At 55.7% G+C, this 23,333-nt stretch overlaps 1 protein-coding gene across 3 annotated transcripts in view; it reads right to left on the bottom strand.

Moving 5' to 3' along the window:
- Positions 1–10,524: 10,524 nt before the first annotated feature.
- Positions 10,525–23,333, bottom strand: part of IDO2 (indoleamine 2,3-dioxygenase 2) — a 31,556-nt gene continuing 18,747 nt past the window's right edge. The window contains exons 4-10 of one of the 3 annotated variants that reach the window (XM_075601738.1): positions 18,063–18,181; positions 15,426–15,440; positions 15,041–15,140; positions 14,790–14,907; positions 14,160–14,211; positions 11,879–12,027; positions 10,525–11,358 (exon numbers count right to left, since the gene is read on the bottom strand). In XM_075601738.1, the coding sequence (XP_075457853.1) occupies positions 11,003–11,358; positions 11,879–12,027; positions 14,160–14,211; positions 14,790–14,907; positions 15,041–15,140; positions 15,426–15,440; positions 18,063–18,181 (909 nt within the window). In that variant the 3' untranslated portion in view covers positions 10,525–11,002. The remainder of the gene's footprint in view (positions 11,359–11,878; positions 12,028–14,159; positions 14,212–14,789; positions 14,908–15,040; positions 15,141–15,425; positions 15,441–18,062; positions 18,182–23,333) is intronic. The other 2 variants (XM_075601740.1, XM_075601739.1) reach the window with 2 other exon arrangements.

Below are 23,333 nucleotides of genomic sequence, written 5' to 3'. Positions count from 1 at the left end.
GCCCCCCCCCACCCCTCCCTTTGCCCCCCCCCACCCCTCCCTTCGCCCCCCCCCACCCCTCCCTGCCCTTTGCCCCCCCCACCCCTCCCTGCCCTTTGCCCCCCCCACCCCTCCCACCCCTCCCTGCCCTTTGCCCCCCCCACCCCTCCCTGCCCTTTGCCCCCCCACCCCTCCCTGCCTGCCCTTTACCCCACCCCTCCCTGCCCTTTGCCCCCCCCCACCCAACCCTTTGCCCCCCCCCCACCCCACCCCTCCCTTTTCCCCCGCCACCCCACCCCACCCTGCCCTTTGGCCCCCCCCACCCCACCCTGCCTTTTGGCCCCCCCCACCCCACCCTGCCTTTTGGCCCCCTTTGCCCCCCCCCGCCCCCCGCCCCTCCCTGCCCTTTGCCCCCCCCGCCCCTTCCTGCCCTTTGCCCCTCCCTGCCCTTTGCCCCCCCCCTGCCCTTTGCCCCTCCGCCCCTCCCTGCCCTTTGCCCCCCCGCCCCTCCCTGCCCTTTGCCCCCCCGCCCCTCCCTGCCCTTTGACCCCCCGTCCCTCCCTGCCCTTTCCACCCTTCTACGCCCCTTGACCCCCCCCCCCCCCCGCCGGGTATATCAGCTAGTATATATATATATATATATATATATATATCTCTTCAGCAATGAAGGAGTTAAGCTGTCCCAGTACAGAGTGACTAGTGTGTACTGGCAGCTGTGTGCTCAGGAAGGGCAGAGGAGACAGACCTTGGAGAGAGGGAGCTTCATCCATTGTATTGTACAGGGAGACGCCAGGCTGGGCTGGGCTGGGCTGGGGACGGGAGATATATAGTCTATAAACAGACAGGGATATTCCTGCACTTATCACTTCTTCTGCATGTTCCCAAAACACCGGAGGACCTGGCTGGACAGCTCACTGTAATGGGCAGAGGAACATATAGGGGGAAGAGTCACTAACTTCCAATATAGGTGATCACACTGCAATCCTCTGGTAATTGTCATTAACCTAAATCACAGGTCACGTGGGTTTTGCAGCGCAATATCCCAAATAGGAGCCTAAGGAATCCTGGAGACAGAGAATTACCTCTAAGGCTGGACATACCACTCAGGTTTCACTCAGAAGGCAGTGTCACTCATCGGAAGGCGGAAGGTAGTCACTTGTTAGAAGGCAGTTGGAATCATTGGAAGACAGTCTCATTCATTACAAGGACACTCACTCATTGGAAGACAGTTCCACTTATTGAAGGGCCATCTCATTCATGGCAGGGCAGTCTCACTCACTGGGTTAAATACCCCTTTTCTGCACTGTCCAGTACTAGAGGTGTTGGCCCCTCTGTGTGTCTTTCTTGGTGTCAATTTCAGGCTGATTCCTAGAATTCCCCCCCCAGGGGACATTAAGACAAAACAATCCTGCCCTGGAGCATCAGAAGAAGTTATAGCAAGCAGTTATACTGTATGGAGTGGCTATAAGGAGCAATAGGAGGAGTTATAAGGAGGGGGTATATGGAGCAATAGGAGGCGTTGTGAGCGATTATATGCAGCAATTGGAGGAGATATAGGGAGGGGGTATATGGAGCAATTGGTGGAGTTATGGGGAGAGGTTATATCCAGCAATACACGCATTTTATATTAAGATGACAGAAGTTTGTCATTATATTTCCAGGTACGAGATGGTTTAAACTCTAACGATCTGCATCAAACAGACAACACATCATTAACAATGCTATTGAATGTGACACATACATGTTTCGTTGCTGCGTGTGTAACTCTGTTCAGGGTGTCAAACACTTACACTTCACAGGAAAACAGGAAGGAAAGGGAGAAAGGCAGGTTAGGGATAAAAGACTTCTTAGAAAAATTACCTTTTCTTCACGCAATGCCAAATGACGTGGCTATAATTATTAGGAATGATAATACTTGGTTTGCGTGGCTGGAGGAAGATTTGACCCTCTGGGTAATGGGAATTGTGTGGGATCGGAATTATCTGTATCCCAAACCGCAGGGTGCTCATATGTGAAATAATTCTGTTTACTGTAAGAGGGGAAGGGGCTGTCAGCTGTGTGCTCTGTGTGGTGCATACAGTAGTAGCAGTGTACAGGGCATGTCACTGTTATATACTGTATAGGGGATTGGATTGTGATAAGGTATCTCAGCGAAATGGCACTTTTAGACTCCACCGTTTAGCTGCTGGCCGTTTCTGAGGTAGGTGATTAGTAGTTAAGGTTAGGGTTGCTAGCGTAAGGATTAAGGTTAGGGTTTTTAGAGTAAGGGGTTATCGGGTTACGGTAAGGAGTTAAGGTTAGGGATTTTTAGGGCAGCCCACACAGACAACCTGACATCAACATGCACAGGGAGAGGGTCCCAGTTTGTATGTGGAAGTGGTTTACTTCAGGGGTCTGTGTGCTTCTCCCACCCCCCCAAGGCTTCAGGGTAATGTCCCCCCCCCTTCCAGTCACTGAGGTGAATGTGATTTCAGGACACAGGCAGCATCATGGCACAGAGCAGTATTAAACAAAATGAAAGTGCAGTCCTTCATATACTGTGTGCTCGAACCTGGCAGGAACTGCAGCTGGCGACATCAATGCACAGGATGCAAAGATGGCGGGCACAATCCACACCATTCAAAATGGTGGTTGGTGCTCTAGCAAGCAAGTGAGAATCCCAGCAGAAATCGCTCCAGACTATAGCAATGTTCTCCTTGCCCCCCTTACTGTACCTCCGGGTTGCAGGGAGGGAGGCAGCTATCAGGACACTTCGGGGTTTGATGCGGGAGGCAGCAGATGGGCGACCGGATCGGCGGGAGCTCCAGGGCAGACTCCGATGAGGGCGCCGCCATGTTAGATTGCCGCACATGCGCAGAAGCCCTTGCGCATTGGATAGCGCAAGCGGCAGCCCTCTTCTGTAGATGCTCCGCGGGGACTACAACTGCCAGCAGCCCCTGGGGCTGCAATACCACCTGGTCTAACACAACCAATAGGGCTGCAGCAATCCCCTGCGGCGAGATAGATACATTTAGCGTGCTTAGAAGCATGCCAGTCGGAGCTGGGACGCCATCAGGGTAGGGTGCATGTGTGCAGGGGTTTGTGACCCCTGTACTAGGCCAGAGTACCCCCAATAGGCCCCGACTCCCTTGTGTAGCTTGTGGTTGTTCAGGGACAGGCCATAGGTAGGGACACTGCCCTGTAGAACCAGGTTGAGGGACACAGCTGTATGCTGATTACAGGTGGTCTGGGACCAGACACCTGCATCATAGAGAATATCTTCGTGTGGGACACTCCAGCTGGATACCACCCCACGCGGAGACGGAGTCATCGCGAAGGCAGACTCCATTGCCGGATCAGCGGATCCTTTATGGTTGTCAGTCGGTGCGCCCGGTGCTGGAGCACCCAGCAGGAACCTTAAATATACCACGTGCACCAACTGTACAGTTATCCTAGAGGGACAGCGCTGTCTCACACATGGGGATGGATGCGGGACTCTAAAGAAACAATGGTGGGTTACGGCCGTGCAAGTAGATGTATCTTATTAGCAATTAGTAAAGCCGTTTAGATATACATGTATTACAGTAAAAGTTATCATTATAATCTGTGTGTTATCATTATTGGTTCCTGCGAGGGGCTCCTCACTACGTTGGGATCCCTCTCAGGTGGAGGCGCTGAACTAAGACTGTTATACAAATGTTGGCAAAAGCCATACAGCAGCTGGGAGTCACCAAGACCGAATCCCCTCCCTCACAACAATATCATAAACTGAAACTCTTTTAAGGGGTCAAACCTACGCCCGCAGGCGAAGAGGCCTTCGAAGCCTGGAAGGACTCCACCTTGCACGTTCTGGAGGAATGGTTCTGCCCAGACACCGTAAAAAAGACAGAGGATAATAGTGTCTGAGACCTCCCGCATCTACGATGATGAAGATGTACAGGGATCAACATGCAGAGGTCACGGCGCAAAAGCTGATGGCTTCAGTGACACGAACCTATGGCATAGGATACGACAAAAGTGAACTATGGTCAAACTACTATCATCTTTGCCAAAAAGAGGGGGAAGACCTATCTGACTTTATCCAGCAGTTCCAGCTGATTGTGTGGGACCTACACTTGCGCCAAACCATCAAGGCCTCCGAAGTAAATGAGTATCGGCGGAAACAATTCCTGTGAGGGGCTATACCCACCCATCATATTGTTCTAATGATCCGATGCTCTCTAGTACAAGGGGAACCACCTCTAGTACAAGGGGAACCACCTACGCTGGAAGATCTACTGGGCGTGGTGAAAGGGCATGAAGCATACACTCAGCTGCACCTTCCCAAAAAGGCCAAAGATGCCCGCAAAGAAGAGACCAAAGAGGTAACGGTTCAGAAAGCCAAGGGGGGTCAAAAGTAGAAAAGACACTTCGACTTCCAAGGTGCCCGAGTCCACTCCCAAGTCACTGGACTGTTCGGGCACACGATAAGATAACCGCTGTTTCAACTGTGCTCAGAGTGGACATTTCTCCAGGACCTGCACGAGGCCCAGAAATACCTCACTGGGGCAGAGTCTTTCATCGTACGTGTGCAACAATCACTCTCAGCCACCTCGGAGCTGCCTGAGGAGGGTGAAGGCGATTCGGAGACCAGCCCTTAGGAGGCTCCTCAACAGGATACAAACAGTAGGGTAGGACCAGTCGCGATCATACGAGTCGTCGTAGAGGGCATATATTCCTCGGCATTGCTGGACACCGGGTCCCAGGTGACCATTATTTACCAGTCTTTCTATGACCAGCACCTCAAACATCTACCTTTGCAGTCGGCGGAGAAGATGAAGTTGTGGGGTCTCGGTCAAGAAAACTACCCCATCGACGGTATGGTGGCAGTTCGGATAAATATACTGCAATTAAACATTAATCGGACCCATCCGATGGAAGTGGAGGCTCTAGTCTGTCCCGAGCCTCGAGAACACCCAAGTGCTTCCATCATATTGGGAACTAATGCTGATGTGGTACGGTCCGTGATCCAGCCATATCTTGATGAGGCGGGTGAACTACCCCTATCAGCGCTGCAAATCGATCCAGCCCTCAAAGATGAGTGCTATAGATTCGCGGCACAGGAAGAGTATGGGGAGATCTTCAATTATGAGAGAGGGTTGATAGAGATCCCACCAGGGGGACTGAGTCACATGACAGCCGTGGTCAAGTACTTGGGCTGCGATGAAGCAGACAAGTATATCTCTCTAGAGACCACCCCAGCAGAAGATCTCAAGAGAGGGTACAAGATGATACCAGAAATGAGGGAGTGGACCTCAACTATTTCAGAGAAAATCACGGTGTCCATTCAAAACATCTCACCGCACCCGGTGCCATTTGAAGTTGGGCAGAGACTGGGCAGGATATACCCGGTGACCACTGTGGAGACTATAGCGCACGTGAATGCTGTTACCGCGTGAGAAGAGCCCGATGGGCTACAGTTTGATTTCGGGGAATCGACTGTGTGAAGACTGGAAGAGACGGCTAAGTGCTCAACTGGAGGAACGACGAGAAGTGTTCTCCACTAGTGAGATGGACGTGGGTTGTAGCAGGAACGCCTAGCACACGATTCGTCTGCTCGACACCACGCCATTCTGGGAGCGCTCCAGGCGTATTGCTCCCAGAGATGTGGAAGACGTGAGAAATGTCCTGAACGAGATGGAGACAGCCAGCATAATTACCGAATCCCGAAGTCCCTATACCTCTCCGATAGTGGTGATAAGGAAGAAGAGTGGGTCAGTTCGTGTGTGTGGTCAATCGAACTCTGAACAGACGTACCGTACCTGATCAGTATACTCTGCCGCGGATAGAGGAGATCCTCAATGCGCTGACGGGAAGCCAGTGGTTCAGCGTGCTGAACCTGAGATTTCGGTACTACCAGATCCCCATGAGCTCTGAAGACCAGGAGAAGACGGCGTTCGTCTGCCCCCTCGGGTTCTATCAGTTTACCCGAATGCCTCAAGGTATTTGTGGTGCTCCAGCGATTTTCCAGAGGCTGATGGAAAAGACGTTTGGGGATATGAACCCTCGCGAGTGTCTGGTCTACCTCGATGACATAATCGTGCTCGGGAAGACCCTCGAAGAGCACGAGGAATGTCTCATGAAGGTGTTGGATAGATTAGGCAAAGAAGGCCTGAAGTTATCCCTGGATAAGTGCCGGTTCTGCCGAATATCTGTCACCCACGTGGGTCACATAGTGTCCGCAGATGGAGTGGCCACCGATCCCGCCAAGGTCGAGCTGTGGTGAACTGGCCGAGACCAGACAATGTAATGGAGTTGAGATCCTTCTTAGGGTTCTGCGGCTACTACCGCCGCTTCGTATAAGGATACTCCAGTAAAGCCAAGGTTCTTAATAGTCTACTCAAGGTTTATCCAGAGGAACCTCGGCAGAAAGCTACGTATCCACAAACACCCTTTGGGGACAAGTGGACATCTGTCTGCGAAAAAGACTTTCACCGGACTAAAGAAAAGCCTGACGGAAGCCCCGGTCCTGGCTTATGCTGACCCCGAGAAACATTACGTCCTGTACGTGGATGCAAGTTTCAACGGGCTAGGAGCCGTGCTACACCAGAAGTATCCTACTGGCCTGCGTCCAGTGGCGTATGTGAGCCAAAGCTTAACTCCTAGCGAGAAAAACTATTCGGTTCACAAATTGGAGTTCCTCGCTCTCAAGTGGGCACTAGTGGAAAAACTCCACGACTATCTGTACAGGGTCTCCTTCGAAGTGAGAACAGACAACAATTCTTTGACCTACTGCTGCGACACACTTTATTCGAGCAAATACCCAGTATGTACCTGGCAGATACCTGGAATGCGCCGCTCCTCACCTCTGACAAGCCCCGTTGCATTTGCCTTCCCAGCCTGGGTTCATGCCTGGCTGACGGGCGGCTGATCTGTTAAATGATAATGATTAGGATTTAATAGGCTGCAATGCTTCGCGTGTCTACCAGATGGCATAAATTCATGAATTGTAATGCAGTATATATAAATATACTGTGCAGTATTGCAGCCAGCGGGAATAAAATGCTTCAATCCCTGCCTGGAAAATAACTCAATGCACTCGGGCAGAAAACAGTCACAAACCTCAATACACCCGGGTATACCCGAATTCGTGGGACTAGCCGAGCTCGAATAAAGTGTGTCGCCAGTGTACATCCTAACATCTGCCAAACTGGATGCCACCAGCCACAGGTGGTTGGCCGCCTTATCCAACTACCAGTTCACTTTGAAATACAAACCCGGACCTCTGAACATAGGCACCGACGCTCTATCTAGGAGACCTGGACTGAGTACGATGTCAGATGATGGCCCCTGCGAGGAAATCTCTGGACCAGGGATGAAGGCGATGTGTTCCACCGTAGCGATCGTAGCAGATAAAGTCGCGTTCTCCGAGTTGAGACTAGCCGATTCCTTGGGATGCTGCCCACAGGCCCTTCCCACTGCCTACTGCAGCCCAGACGGACTGGAAATCCTTCCGAACACTCTCCTGAAGTGGAAGGAGATTGTGATGGCGCAGATAAACGTTCCAGTGGCTAACGCTATCCGCGAGGCCCTACATCAGTATAATCCATCCCTGGTGAAACGGGCTCCCACCAACACTGTCGCCATCCTCATGAGAGAATGGGACAAATTCTAAATAGATCATTGTCTCCTCTATCGGGTCGTCCCCTATCACAATCATCCTGACAGACGACAGCTGGTTCTGCCTCGAACCATGCATTATCATGTCTTACGATTCCTGCACGATGACCACGGATATCTGGGGGTAGATAAGACCTTCGGATTAATATGAGACAGATTCTTCTGGCCTAAGATGCAGGAGTCCGTAGAACAGCATTGCAAGAAATGCTTACGGTGCATCCAAAGAAAGACATTGCCCATCCGTGCAGCCCCAATGGGCCATCTCAAAAGCTCTGGCCCGATGGACTTAGTCTGTATGGACTTCTTATGTATAGAGCCAGACTCAAGAGGCATGAGCAACGTGCTCTCAAAAGGGAGAATGGAGCAAACACGTCGAAGCAATGGTGCACCCATACAATTGCACTCGGCATGAATCTACGGGGTACACACCGTACTTCATTATGTTCGACCGAGAGGCACAACTACCTGTAGACATCTGCCTAAGGTTATGTGGCTTACTACCGCTATGTGAAGTGACTCCAAGACAGTCTACACCGCGCATATCAGCTAGCGGAAAGAGCCACGGCCCAGTTAAATGCCAATAACAAGCAGAGATATGATCACAAGGTCCACTATCGGGAGCTTCGGCCCAGAGAAGCCTTTATCCTACGCAACTTAGGGATCCCCAGCAAACAAAAGCTGGCCAATCGATTGAGAGAAGGACCCTTTGAAGTAGAGTCCCAGATGCCGGGCCTCCCTGTGTACCGCATACCCGACGCGGATGGTAGGGTAAAGGTCTGGCACCGAATCCACTTGTTGCCCATACCACAAGTGGGAGAGAGTGACCCAGAACCAGAGACTGTAGTGACTAATACTGAGCCCGGAGAGTCTGCAGAGACTCCCGTTTCAATAACAGAAAGTAATCAAGATCCTTTGGAGGGAACCTCTACCAGTCTCATCGGACTGGTGGGCACCTCCCGAAGTAGCACTGGGTAATGGACCTGAGCCTCAAGTACCCTCACCTGTGGCTTCAATAAGTCGCCCCCTCGACCCCAGAAGTCACAGTTTTGTGCCCAATAGAGACTTTGTTCAATCCAGCAGAGACTTTGTTCAGCCAACACCTACTATGGGAGAGACGGGGCCTCAAGCCCAAGATCAACCCTCCAACGAAGAAGCTACCTAAGCAGAGACTCGCCGGAGTGAGGCGCCCTCCCACTAGAGTGGCTTGCGATCAGTTAGGGGCACCCCACTATGATTCTCAGCAGCCAGCTAAAGCAAAGCTGGCCTCGGTAATAAATATGTTTACGAAGTTATATAATATTGTTTAAAGTGCATGTGATAAGTTATACATATTATGCCTTGCATTTTTATTATATAAAAACTTATGTTGTGTTACGCTGTTCCCAAGCGGGGTCGTTGAAGTTTCCACCAGGGGGAGGGTGTAGCCAAATTCTTCTTGCCCCCCTTACTTCCGGGTTGCGGGAAGGGGGGCAGCTATCGGGATACTTTGGGGTTGTTGCAGAAGGCAGCAGAGGGGCGACCGGATCACCGGGAGCTCTGGGGCAGACGACGATGAGGGCGCCACCATGTTTGATTGCCGCACATGCGCAGAAGCCCTTGTGCAGGCGCGGAGACAGTCGGACGTGTCCGCCATTACCGAACATTTCACATGCGCACTGGATAGCGCAAGCGGCGGCCCTCTTCTGTAGATACTCTGCGGGGACAACAACTCCCAGCAGCCCCTGGGGCTGCAATGCCTCCTTGTCTAACACAGCCAATAGGGCTGCAGCAATTCCCTGCGGTGAGATACATTTGGCGCGCCTAGAAGCACGCCAGTCAGAGCTGGGAAGCCATCAGGGTAGGGTGTATGTGTGCAAGGGTCTGTGACCCCTGTACTAGGCCAGAGTACCTCAAATAGGCCCCAGCTAGGCCCTGACTCCCTTGTGTAGCTTGTGGTTGCTGCAGGGACAGGCCATAGGTAGGGACACTGCCCTGTAGAACCAGGTTGAGGGACACAGCTGTTTCCTGATTACAAGTGGTCTGTGACCAGACACCTGCATCATAGAGACTATCTTCATGTGGGACACTCCAGCCGAATACCGTCCCACGCGGGGGCGGACCCATTGCGGAGGCAGATTCCATCGCCGGATCCTTGCTGGTTGTCAGTCGGCACGCCTGGGTGCTGGAGCACCCGGCAGGTACCTTAAATACACCACGTGCACCAACTGTACAGTTATCCTAGAGGGGCAGTGCTGTCTCACACATGGGGATGGGTGCGGGACTCTAAAAACACGGTGTTGGGTACACGGTGGTGGGTTACGGACGTGCGAGGCTTGGCAGGTAGCTGTATCTTATTAGCAATTAGTAAAGCCGTTAAGATATACATGTGTTATTATAATCTGCGTGTTATTGGTTCCTGTGAGAGGCTCCTCTCACTACGTTGAGATCCCTCTCAGGTGGAGGCGCTGCACCGAGACTGTTATTATATCAGCCCGAGATCCCTGTGGCGGAGGCTTAGGTCCTCTGTGAGCCAACAGGTAGCGGCAGCACTGGTAGCCTTCTTGTTTAGGGGGAAACAGGGCTACAAGTGTATAACAACGCGCTGAGTAGTGTGCAGAACAGTGTATAACAATGCCCTGAGAAGTTTGTGCAGGAGCAGTGTATAACAATGCCCTGAGAAGTGTATGCAGAGCAGTGTACAACAATATGCAGAGTAGTGTACTGTGCAGAACAGTCTAACAATGCGCTGAGAAGTGTAGTGAGTAGAGCAGTGTATAACAACGTGCAGCATAGTGTACTGTGCATAGCAGTGTATAACAACGCACAAAGCAGTTAATTATCAAATAGTATACTGTACACACTAGTTATATACAATAATCACATTAGCACTTTCTCACAAAAAAATATTGATGATATGTATAAAAACCATTTATATTTTTTGAAAAAAATATTCACTGTATTTATTATGGTCATACAATACATGGCACTTATGTTTCTTTTAGTACACCAGTTTCACAACTGATTTTATTTGACAACATACACCAGCTGGTATAATCAGTTGTTGCCATGATATCACTATAACAGTCCTTGCTGGCACAGGGGCTATAGAAAGTGGTTTCAATCGGTATTGTGTTATCTTGACGACGGTTGCAGTGAGGACAGAAAAAAGCGATTGAAATGATTTAATACATTTTGTATTTTCTTATAAAATTCCTGTGAATGCCAGTGCCTGAGAAAACACACACCTACACACCTGTCATCACTGCATTATAATTACTGCCTGTCAGCACCATGTTATACAGTCATTATTGACTGATAATGTTGCATTAGAATGACTAATGTCAGCACTGCATTAAAATGACTAATGTCAGAGCTACCTTATAAATACGGACTGTCAGCACTCTCCCTATGTGCTGTCCCCCAGAAGACCCTCTTTGCAGGTATCCCTCACACTCTTTAGGAAGCTCATGACCTGTGATCCTCCCGTGCCTCTCTCCTGTTGAATGTCCTCCCCATCTGCCCTTGTTGCCGCTAGGGCCATCCTGGCACGGGCCCCTGCCACGCTCACAAACTTGGAGACGATGCGGATGTGAAGGGAGCGGAGCTGAGTGAGTGCGGAGACACACATGTTAAAGGCGGAGAGCAGTGCGGGGCCTCCGGAACGCAGCACATACTCTGAGAGTAAAGGGGCCCCTTGCACCCACTCGACAAAGCTGCGGTGCGGGGGGGGCATGTATTGACGCATTCGCACGAGGAAATCAGCTGGGGGTAGAGAAGAAGAGAGGGGACTGAGGAGGAAGAGGAAGCTGAGAAGATACACTCCCTTTACTGACCCTAACCCTCCCTCTGTCCCCACCCCACGGTGCCCTCTTTCTGCTGTTTCATGCCTCCCCTCTCTCTGAGCACACCCCAATGTGCCCTCTTACTCCGGTCTCATCCAGTCCTCTCTGTATGACCCCACTCCGAAGTGCCCTCTTACTGCTGTTTGATGCCATCCCCTCTGATCCCACTGTGCCCTATTACTGCAGTCTGATCCAGTTCCATCTCTCAAACCCCATCTCCAAGGTGCCCTATTACTGCAGTCTGATACAGTCTCCTCCCTCTGGCACCACCCTTCCTCTGACAACCTCTTTCTCTGAACCCTCAACCCGCTCACACCTTCTCCTTTTACCCCACCCCCTCCAACTGGTCCGGTCCCCTTTTTTTCTGACCCGGTCCTTCCTTCTGAGTTCACCCTGCTCTCACTGACCCCGTCCCACCCTCTGCTCCTGACCCTTCTTACCGCTCTCTGGCCGATGCCGAATCCCCAGCAGTTCATCTAAGGCATGAAACACAGAGCTCTGCGCCGCGCTACCCCCTGAGAACGAGAGAGGTTCAACCGATGCCCCCTCATAGATCAGACCCTCCGGCATGGCTGGGTTATCCCTCCACCTGAATGGGAACGAAGAGTACGTCAGAGCCAGCTGCCACTATCATACAGTATATACACACTACTACACTATGACATGCATACACCGGTACGGTGCAGACAGAGACAACCACTACACAGGTACAGCACAGGAAGTAGTAGTGCCAGCCGCCCCCACACACACGCGCAGCGCAGTAGTGCCAGACACACACACAATCATGACATGTATACACCGCCTACACATACATACATACATACATAAAAACGTGCCAGCCACACACACCATGACATGTAGACACCACATGAACAGCTCAGGCAGCAGCAATGCCCACCCCCTCCCTCACAGATACACTATATATCTCACTTTGCTATTAATACAACTCTTGAACCCACACTATGCAACCATTGTACAAGTTTATACGGTGATTTTCAATGTGGTTACATTTTCTCATTGTAGGCTGATTATCATACAGGTGTGCTCACACAGAGCCCCCTGTGTCCTGTGCATGTCATGTTTTGGATCTATGTTTAGACCCTTGCCTCCAGGTCCACATTGTCTGGTAGTGTTGAGCCCCCCTCTTCTTTTAAACTGTATCCCCTCTTTTAGTCACTCTAATAAATCTTTTTTGTTACACTTTAACTTATGACTGTGTGCTTTTTACAAGGTTGCTTTCTCTCTGTTGTTTTCATAATTATTTAACCTTAAGCACCACTGTTAAGTTCAATTTACATATGACTTACTAACAGTTGTTTTGGACACTATTGATTTAAGTGTAGAGCGATATTTCTGTGTGTCACACTATATAAAAAGTGTTTGCTGTCAGAGTTAAAGTCACACCCGACACTCATCTCATCAGACATGGGAAATATTTAATCCCACAATGTTCCCTGAAAATAAATAACATTTCCGGGGACTAGAGCAGATGGGGGTGGGTAGAGGGAGGTTGGTACTGTAGCAGCTAAAATGATCTCAAAATACAAAGTCTCAGGAGAGAGAGAAAATAGGGGAGGGGGGGGAGAGAAAATAGGGGAGGGGGGGAGAGAGAAAATAGGGGAGGGGGAGTGCAAATAGCACAACTCCTCAGAGACGCTTATGGAGACTGGGACAGTACCCCGCAGAGCGTGCGATGGGGTGACAGGAACGTGTGATGGGGGGGGGGGGAGGACAGGAGCGTGTGATGGGGGGGGGGAGGACAGGAGCGTGTGATGGGGGGGGAGGACAGGAGCGTGTGATGGGGGGCGGGGGGGACACAGGAGCGTGTGATGGGGGGGGGAACACAGGAGCGTGTGATGGGGGGGACACAGGAGCGTGTGATGGGGGGGACACAGGAGCGTGTAATGGGGGGGGACACAGGAGCTTGTGATGGGGGGGACGGGGACCGGAGGGTGTGATGGGGGGGACGGGGACCGGAGGGTGTGATGGGGGGGACAGGAGTGGGAGGGGGGGGACAGGGCCCTGCAGAGCGTGTGCGGGGGAAAGCAGGAGCGTGCAGAGCGTGTGCGGGGGAAAGCAGGAGCGTGCAGAGCATGTGCGGGGGAAAGCAGGAGCGTGCAGAGCGTGTGCGGGGGAAAGCAGGAGCGTGCAGAGCGTGTGCGGGGGAAAGCAGGAGCGGGCAGTGCGTGTGCGGGGGAAAGCAGGAGCGGGCAGAGCGTGTGAGGGGGAAAGCAAGAGCGTGTGAGTGGGAAAGCAAGAGCGTGCAGAGCGTGTGAGGGGGAAAGCAAGAGCGTGTGAGGGGGAAAGCAAGAGCATGCAGAGCGTGTGAGGGGGAAAGCAGGAGCGGGCAGAGCGTGTGAGGAGGAAAGCAGGAGCGTGCAGAGCGTGTGAGGAGGAAAGCAGGAGCGTGCAGAGCGTGTGAGGGGGAAAGCAGGAGCGTGCAGAGCGTGTGAGGGGGAAAGCAGGAGCGTGCAGAGCGTGTGAGGGGAAAAGCAGGAGCGTGTGAGGGGGAAAGCAGGAGCGTGCAGAGCGTGTGAGGGGGAACAGTAGCCGGATTTGACCTTGTGAACGCTCTGCATATTTACTCCAATCTGGTAGTAAAGATTGGATATTACATGCTGCACTTTACAGTGGTAGAGTATTTGTATACATTCCCCAACAACTCATCTCGTGAACAGAAAACGTAGTCTGACTTAAGGAGAAGGCGGAGCTCACACTCACCCTGCGAGGAATGGCCGGATTGTGTTGTAAAAGACAGCAGAATCCACATAATCTGCAGAAGAGCAGAGTATGAGCGTGTAGAGAGGCAGAGTGTGGAGGGGAGTGAGAGGGGAAAGTAAGGAGAGCAGAGTGTGAGTGTGGAGAGAGGCAGTGTGGAGGGGAAGGAAGCAGAGTGTGAAGGGGAGGGAGAGAGGCAGAGTGTGGAGGGGAGGGAGTGAGGGGAAAGTAAGGAGAGCAGAGCGTGAGTGAGCGAGGCTGGATGGATGGAAGAAAGCCTGTCTGGGACACTTAAAAAAGCAAACAAAGTGAGAGTCATGAAATAGTTTACTTATCTTGAGGTGCACGTTGGATGGACTAGGACCGACCCACTAGTCCAATAATATATTTGTAGCAAAATAGGAGGCCCACAGCACTCAGATATAAATTATAAGTCAATTTTTCCAGTCCATCATATTAACAGAAATAAACTAAAAAGGGCAATGTTTTGGCTTTGACAAAGGGCCAGGGTGCCCCGAAATGTTGCCCTTTTTACATTGTTTCTGTTAATATGATGGACGGGTATAAATTCAAAGTAAATTTATTCAAAGAGTGCTGTGGGCCTCCTATTTTGCTATACTCTCACACACTCACCAAACATGAGTTGTAGAGCCGCACTCATCTGGTTGATGGATTCTGCCAGGTCTCCCAATGCTCGGAGTAGCGTCTCCTCATCCTCACGCATGACTGCACTCACGGACTCTGCCACTGCCTGCAACAAACAGCACCCCAAGCAATACCAAAAACCTGTACGCAAACAGACGCTCAAAACCTGCACCCAGACACCCCGAAATACCTGCACCCAAACCTGGAATCAGACTAGCCCCTTCATGGGAGGTATTTACCTTCACCCCTGGGACCGCAGCGACCTCCACCAGGAATGTGACCAGGACAAAGCCGCGCAGACTGTCACCTCCTGGCAGGCACACAATGGGAGACAGGTTCCTATGGGACAGACACAGGGTGAGATAAACACCTGCAGGTCACTGCAGAGCATCTCTTCATTAAGCCCTCCCCTGCTGGAGACCTGCAGAGCATCTTTATTAACCCCTCCCCAGCTAGAAACCTGCAGAGCGTCTCTCAATTAATCCCTACTGTGCTGGAGACCTGCAGAGCATCCCTATTAACCCCTACTGTGTGTGAGACCACCATTAGCTCCTCGCTTACTAGACCTGCAGAGAATAGCTCCATTAATGTCACAGTAATAGAAAAGACTTGTATCTCACTCACGCCATGGTCAGCGGCCTGCACAGGATCCCCCATATGCAGAAAGAGGAAGGGAAAAAAAAAGACTAAGTTATTACATACATACATACACAGTTAGGTCTGGAAATAATTGGACACTGATACATGTTTTGTTATTTCGGCTGTGTAACAAAATAAATTCAAGTTACAGTTAAATAATGAATATGGGCTTAAATCAGCTTTAATTTGAGGGTATCCACATCCAAATTGGAGGAAGGGTTTAGGAATTACATCTCTTTTTCAAGGGACCAAAAGTAATTGGACAATTGACACAAAAGCTGTTTCGTGGACAGGTGTGGGCTATTCCTTCGTTATTTCATCATCAATTAAGCAGGTAAAAGGTCTGTAGTTGATTCCAGGTGTGGCATTCGCATTTGGAAGCTGTTGCTGTGAACCCACAACATGCGGTCAAAGGAGCTCTCAATGCAAGTGAAACAGGGCATCCATAGGCTGCAAAAAAAAAGAAAACTCATCAGAGAGATGGCAGGAACATTAGGAGTGGCCAAATCAACAGTTTGGTACATTCTGAGAAGAAAAGAACGCACTGTTGAGCTCTGCAACACAAAAAGGCCTGGATGTCCACGGAAGACAACAGTGGTGGATAATCGTAGAATCCTTTCCATGGTAAAGAAAAACCCCTTCACAACATCCAGCCAAGTGAAGAACACTCTCCAGGAGGTAGGCATATCATTATCCAAGTCTACCATAAAGAGAAGACTTCACAAGAGCAAATACAGAGGGTTCACCACAAGGTGCAAATCATTTATATAAGCCTCAAGAATAGAAAGGCCAGCTTAGACTTTGCCAAACAATATCTAAAAAAGCCAGCCCAGTTCTGGAACAGCATTATTTGGACAGATGAAACCAAGATCAACCTGTATCAGAATGATGGGAAGAAAAAAGTATGGAGAAGGCTTGGAACGGCTCATGATCCGAAGCATACCACATCATCTGTAAAACACGGTGGAGGCAGTGTGATGGCATGGGCATGCATGGCTTACAATGGCACTGAGTCACTAGTGTTTATTGATGATGTGACAGAAGCAGCCGGATGAATTCTGAAGTGTAGATGGATATATTGTCTGCTCAGAGGCAGCCAAATTCAGCGAAGTTGATTGGACGGCGCATCACTTTACAGATGGACAATGACCCAAAACATACTGCGAAAGCAACCCATGAGTTTTTTCAGGCAAAAGAAGTGGAATATTCTGCAATGGCCGAGTCACTAACCTGATCGAGCATGCATTTCACTTGCTGAAGACAAAACTTAAGGCAGAAAGACCGACGAACAAACAACAACTGAAGACAGCTGCAGTAAAGGCCTGGCAAAGTAACACAAAGGAGGAAACCCAGCGTTTGGTGATGTCCATGCGTTCCACACTTCAAGCAGTCATTGCCTGCAAAGGATTCTCTACAAAGTATTAAAAATGAACATTTTATTATTGTGTTAATTTGTCCAATTATATTTGAGCCCCTGAAATAAGGGGACTGTGTATGAAAATGGTTTCAATTCCTAAACGTGCCATACGATATTTTTGTTCAATCCCTTGAATTAAAGCTGAAAGTCTGCACTTCTATTGCATCTCTGTTGTTTCATTTCAAATCCATTGTGGTGGCGTACAGAGCCAATATTATCAAAATTGTGTCAGGGTCCAATTATTTCCACACACACACACACACACACACACACACACACACACACACACACACACACACACACACACACACACACACACACACACACACACACACACACACACACACACACACACACACACACACTGCTATCACCAAAGTGAGAGCAAAGAAACAGCACTCTCAGGTATAAAGAAAAACAATGTATTAGGCAATACAAAATGAACACAGAGACAAACCAACGTTTCGGTCCTCTAAGGACCTTCCACAGGGTAGTGTTAAGGGACACTGGTGTGTGAGATAGATATACAGAACCCAACCCCAACCCCCCCCCCCCCCAGCGCTCTCAGCAGAGCGGTGGCACATGGGCGTACTCTGCCGTCAACAAGGACATAGGCAGCTTTATCTCCCTCACTGCCACATAGACCTGAACTTTCTCTGGGGGTTAGGCAAACATATCCTTCTGCGAGATGCTACAGTCTTCTGTCATAGAAGGGGTTAAAGAAGGGAGAGCAGGCAGCGTGTATCCGCATTAACCATCAGCGGTACGGTGCCCGACGTGGGCACATTCCAGTCGCACTAAATCAGAGGCCACGGGCAGCTTGGGTCTCAGAGAAAGATTTATACAAATACAGAAAAATAACTTATTACAGTGGTCTGCTTATAAATAACAGGCAGAGGTACCCTGGGCGTGTAAATAACAGGCAGAGGTACCCTGGGCGTGTAAATAACAGGCAGAGGTACCCTGGGCATGTAAATAACAGGCAGTGGTACCCTGGGCGTGTAAATAACAGGCAGAGGTACCCTGGGCATATAACTAACAGGCAGAGGTACCCTGGGCGTGTAAATAAACGGCAGAGGTACCCTGGGCGTGTATATAACAGGCAGAGGTACTCTGGGTGTGTAACTACAGTAACAGGCAGTGGTACTCTTTAGCCCTTAGCATTGTCACACACAGTACGAGTGTCCTGTAGATGCTGATCTTACCCCAGGGGGTCCTTTCGCTTCCAGTTGGCCAACACGAGGTCAGCGTGAACCATGATCAGTGGCAGTCCGAGGGCTTGTGACAGCTGGTGATAGGGGACAGCCAGGGACCTCGGGAGCACCTGGGGAGGGGACAGTGGCAGAGTCAGCAGGGGGCAAGACCAGCAGAACTGGGGTGCGGGGACTAGTTAGTGAGAGGTTTAATTATGCCAGGCAACAGTAACAGGCAGAGAGTGTAACAGTAACAGGCAGAGGGAGTAAGAGTAACACAGTAACAGGCAGAGCGTGTAAGAGTAACACAGTAAAAGAGCAGAGGAGTCAGGCAGCCGAGTAATTCGCATCTGCACAAGATTCGTCGGAAACACAAAAGTAAGAATAAAGGGGTTAAATATTGAGAGGTAATCTAAATGAAATGAACTCCAATGGGTGAGGCTACTGCCCTCCCCCCCCCTTGGAGCTAGGCTGATGCCCCCCCCCCCCAGTGGAGCGAGGCTGACACCCTGCCCCCCCCCCAGTGGAGCGTGGCTGACGCCCCCCCTCCCTCCCAGTGGAGCGTGGCTCATGCCCCGCCCCCCCTCCCACCCAGTGGAGCGAGGCCGACGCCCCGCCCCCCCCTCCCCCCTAGAGGAGCGAGGCTGACGCCCCGCCCCCCCCCTCCCCCCTAGTGGAGCGAGGCTGATGTCCCGCCCCCCTCCCCCCCAGTGGAGTGAGGCTAACGCCCCCCTTCCCCCCAGTGGAGCGAGGCCGACACCCCACCCCCCCTTAGTGGAGCGAGGCCAAAACCCCGCCCCCACCCCACCCCCCAGTGGAGCGAGGCTGACACTCCCCCCCTCCCCCCCCAGTGGAGCGAGGCCGAAACCCCCGTCCCCCGCCCTCCCCCCTAGTGGAGCGAGGCTTATGCTCCCATCCTCCCCCCCAGTGGAGCGAGGGCGATGCACCGCCCCCGCCCTCCCCCCCAGTGGAGCGAGGCTGACGCTCTCCCCCTCCCCCCCAGTGGAGCGAGGTTGACGCCCACCCCCCCCCAGTAGAGCGAGGCTGACGCCCCGCCCCCTCCCCTTCCGCCCCAGTGGAGCAAGGTAGACACCCCCCCCCTCCACCCCAGTGGAGCGAGGCTGATGCCCGCACCCTTCCCCCCAGTGGAGCGAGGCTGACACCCCGCCCCCCCTCCCCCGGTGGAGCGAGGCTAATGCCCCCCCCCTCCCCCCCAGTGGAGCGAGGACGACGCCCTGCCCCCCCCCCAGTGGAGCGAGGCCGAAGCCCGCCCCCCCAGTGGAGCGAGGCCGACTTCCCGCCCCCCTCCCCCCCAGTGGAGCGAGGCCGACGCCCCCCCCCCCCACAGTGGAGCGAGGCCGACGCCCCGCCCCCCCCCCAGTGGAGCGAGGCTGATGCCCCTGCCCCCTCTATCCCCCAGTGGAGCGAGGCTGACGCCCCGTCCCCCCCTCCACCCCAGTGGAGCGAGGCTAACACCCGCCCCCCTCCCTCCCCCCCAGTGGAGCGAGGCTGACGCCCTAAAGTGGAGCGAGGCTGACACCCCGCCCCCCCTCCCCCCGAGTGGAGCGAGGCTGATGCCCCCCCTCCCTCTCAGTGGAGCGAGGCCGACGCCCCGCCCCCCCAGTGGAGCGAGGCCGACGCCCCGCCCCCCCCCCGTGGAGCGAGGCCGACTCCCCGCCCCCACCCAGTGGAGCGAGGCTGACGCCCCCCCACCAGTGGAGTAAGGGCGACGCCCCACCCCATTCCCCCCAGTGGAACGAGGCTGACGCCCCTCCCCCCAGGGGAGCGAGGCTGACACCCCGCCCCCCCTCCCCCGGTGGAGCGAGGCTAATGCCCCCCCTCCCCCCCAGTGGAGCGAGGACGACGCCCCTGCCCCCCCCCCCAGTGGAGCGAGGCCGAAGCCCGCCCCCCCAGTGGAGCGAGGCCGACTTCCCGCCCCCCTCCCCCCCAGTGGAGCGAGGCCGACGCCCCCCCCCCCCCACAGTGGAGCGAGGCCGACGCCCCGCCCCCCCCCCAGTGGAGCGAGGCTGATGCCCTGCCCCCTCTATCCCCCAGTGGAGCGAGGCTGACGCCCCGTCCCCCCCCTCCACCCCAGTGGAGCGAGGCTAACACCCGCCCCCTCCCTCCCCCCCAGTGGAGCGAGGCTGACGCCCTAAAGTGGAGCGAGGCTGACACCCCGCCCCCCCCTCCCCCCGAGTGGAGCGAGGCTGATGCCCCCCCCTCCCTCTCAGTGGAGCGAGGCCGACGCCCCGCCCCCCCAGTGGAGCGAGGCCGACGCCCCGCCCCCCCCCGTGGAGCGAGGCCGACTCCCCGCCCCCACCCAGTGGAGCGAGGCTGACGCCCCCCCCACCAGTGGAGTAAGGGCGACGCCCCACCCCATTCCCCCCAGTGGAACGAGGCTGACGCCCCTCCCCCCAGGGGAGCGAGGCTGACGCCACTCCCCCCAGTGGAGCGAGGCTGACGTCCGCCCCCTCCCTCCCCCCCAGTGGAGCGAGGCTGACGCCCCGCCCCCTCCCTCCCCCCAGTGGAGCAAGGCTGACGCCCCGCCCCCCTCCCCCCCAGTGGAGCGAGGCTGACGCCCCCGCCCCCCTCCTCCCCCCCAGTGGAGCGAGGCTGACGCCCCCCCCACTCCCCCCCCAGTGGAGCGAGGTTGACTCCCCGCCCCCCCCCCCCAGTGGAGCGAGGCTAACGCCCCCCCCGCCACCTCCCCAGTGGAGCGAGGCTGACGCCCCGCCCCTCACCCCCCCCCCCTCACCACCCCCCCAGTGGAGCGAGGCTGATGCCCTGCCCCCCCACTCCCCCCCCAGTGGAGCGAGGTTGACCCCCTGCCCCCCTCCCACCCAGTGGAGCGAGGCTGACGCCCCACCCCCCCAGTGGAGCGAGGCTGATGCCCCGCTCCCCCAGTGGAGCGAGACTGACACCCCCGCCCCCCCCCAGTGGAGCGAGGCTAACGCCTCACCCCCCCCCCCAGTAGAGCGAGGCTGACGCCCCCCCCCCCAGTGGAGCGAGGCTGACGCCTCCCCCCCCCAGTGGAGCGAGGTTGACGCCCCGCCATCCCAGTGGAGCGAGGCAGGCGCCCCCGCCCCCCCCAGGGGAGTGAGGCTGGCGCCCCACCCCCCCCAATGGAGCGAGGCTGGTGCCCCGCCCCCCCTTCCCCCCAGTGGAGAGAGGCTGACGACCCGCCCCCTCCCCCCCAGTGGAGCGAGGCTGACGCCCCGCCCCCCTCCCCCCCAGTGGAGCAAGGCTGACGCTCCGTCCCCCCAGTGGAGCGAGGCTGACGCCCCGCCCCCCCCAGTGGAGAGAGGCAGATGCCCCGCCCCCCTCCCCCCCAGTGGAGTGAGGCTGACGCTCCCCCCCAGTGGAGCGAGGTTGATGCCCCGCCCCCCTCCCCCCCAGTGGAGCGAGGTTGACGCCACGCCCCACTCCCCCCCAGTGGAGCGAGGCTAACGCCCCGCCCCCCTCCCCCAAGTGGAGCGAGGCTGACGCCAAGCCTTTCTCCCCCCCCAGTGGAGCGAGGCTGACGCCCCGCCCCCTCCACCCCAGTGGAGTGAGGCTGACGCCTCCGCCCTCCCCTCCAGTGGAGCGAAACTGACGCCCGTCCCCCTCTCCCCAGTGGAGCGAGGCTGGCGCCCCGTCGCCCTCCCCCCCAGTGGAGCAAGGATGACGCCCCGCCTCCCCTCCCCCCCAGTGGAGCGAGGTTGACTCCATGCCCCCCTCCCCCCCAGTGGAGCGAGGTTGACGCCCCACCCCTACCCCCCCAGTGGAGCAAGGCTGATGCCCCGCCCCCCACCCCCCCAGTGGAGCAAGGCAGACGCCCCGCCCCCCTCCCCCCCAGTGGAGTGAGGTTGACGCCCCGCCCCCTCCCCCCCAGTGGAGCGAGGTTGACGCCCCCGCCCCCTCCCCCCCCCCCTGGGGAGCGAAGCTGACGTCCCGCCCCCCCAGTGGTGCGAGGCTGACAACCCGCCCCCCTCCCCCCCAGTGGAGAGAGGCTGACGCCCGCCCCCTCCCCCCCCAGTGGAGCGAGGCTGACGACCATCCCTCCCCCCAGTGGAGCAAGGTTGATGCCCCGCCCCCCTCCCCCCCAGTGGAGCGAGGTTGACACCCCGCCCCGCTCCCCCCCAGTGGAGCGAGGCTGACGCACTGCCCCCTCCCCCCAGTGGAGCGAGGCTGACGCCCTGCCCCCCTCCCCCCCAGTGGAGCAAGGCCGATGCTCCCCCTCCCCCAGTGCAGCGAGGCCGACGCCCCCCCCCAGTGGAGCGAGGCTGACACCCCGCCCCCCCCAGTGAAGCGTGGCCGATGCCCCGTCCCCCCTCCCCCCCAGTGGAGTGAGGCTGTCGCCCCACCCCTCCCTCCCTCCCCGCCAGTGGAGCGAGGCTGATGCCCCGCCCCCCCCTCACCCCAGTGGAGCGAGGTAACACCTCGAATCCCCAGTGGAGCAAGGCTGACGCCCCGCCCCCTCCCTAGGCTGACACCCTGCCCCCCCCAGTGGAGCAAGGCAGATGCCCCGCCCCTATCCCCCAGTGGAGCGAGGCTGACGCCCCGCCCCCCCCCCCTTTCCCCCCAGTGGAGCGAGGTTGACACCCCGCCCCCCTTCCCCCCAGTGGAGCGAGGTTGACACCCTGACCCCCCCCAGTGGGAGCGAGGCAGGATGCCCCGCCCCCACTCCCCCAGTGGAGCGAGGCTGACGCCCCGCCCCCCCAGTGGAGCGAGGCTGACGCACCGCCCCCCGCCCCCCCAGTGGAGCGGGGCTGACGCCAAGCCCCCCCAGTGTAGCGAGGCTAAAGTCCCGCCTCCCCCAGTGGAGCTAGGCTGATGCCCCCCCCCCCACTCCCCCCCCAGTGGGAGGCGAAGTTGACGCCCGGCCCCCCTCCCCCCCAGAGGAGCGAGGTTGACGCCCCCCCCCCCCCAAGTGGAGCGAGGCTGACGCCCCGCCCTGCCCGCTCTCCCCCCCAGTGGAGCGAGGCTGACACCCTGCCCCCCCCCAGTGGAGCGAGGCTGACGCCCCCGCCCCCCCAGTGGAGCAAGGCTCAAGTCCTGCCCCCCCAGTGGAGCAAGGCTCAAGTCCCGCCCCCCCAGTGGAGCGAGGCCGACGAACCGCCCCCCCCCCAGTGGAGCGAGGCTGACCCCCCGCCCCCCCAGTGGAGCGAGGCTGGTGCCCCGCCCCCTCCCCCCAGTGGAGAGAGGCTGACGCCCCGCCCCCTCCCCCCCAGTGGAGCGAGGCTGACGCCCCCTCTTTCCCCCCAGTGGAGCGAGGCTAACGCCCCACCCCCCCAGTGGAGCGAG

Source organism: Ascaphus truei, chromosome 5 (assembly GCF_040206685.1).
Source record: "Ascaphus truei isolate aAscTru1 chromosome 5, aAscTru1.hap1, whole genome shotgun sequence".
Classification (NCBI taxonomy): domain Eukaryota; kingdom Metazoa; phylum Chordata; class Amphibia; order Anura; family Ascaphidae; genus Ascaphus; species Ascaphus truei.
This window is presented reverse-complemented; position numbering and strand designations above follow the sequence as displayed.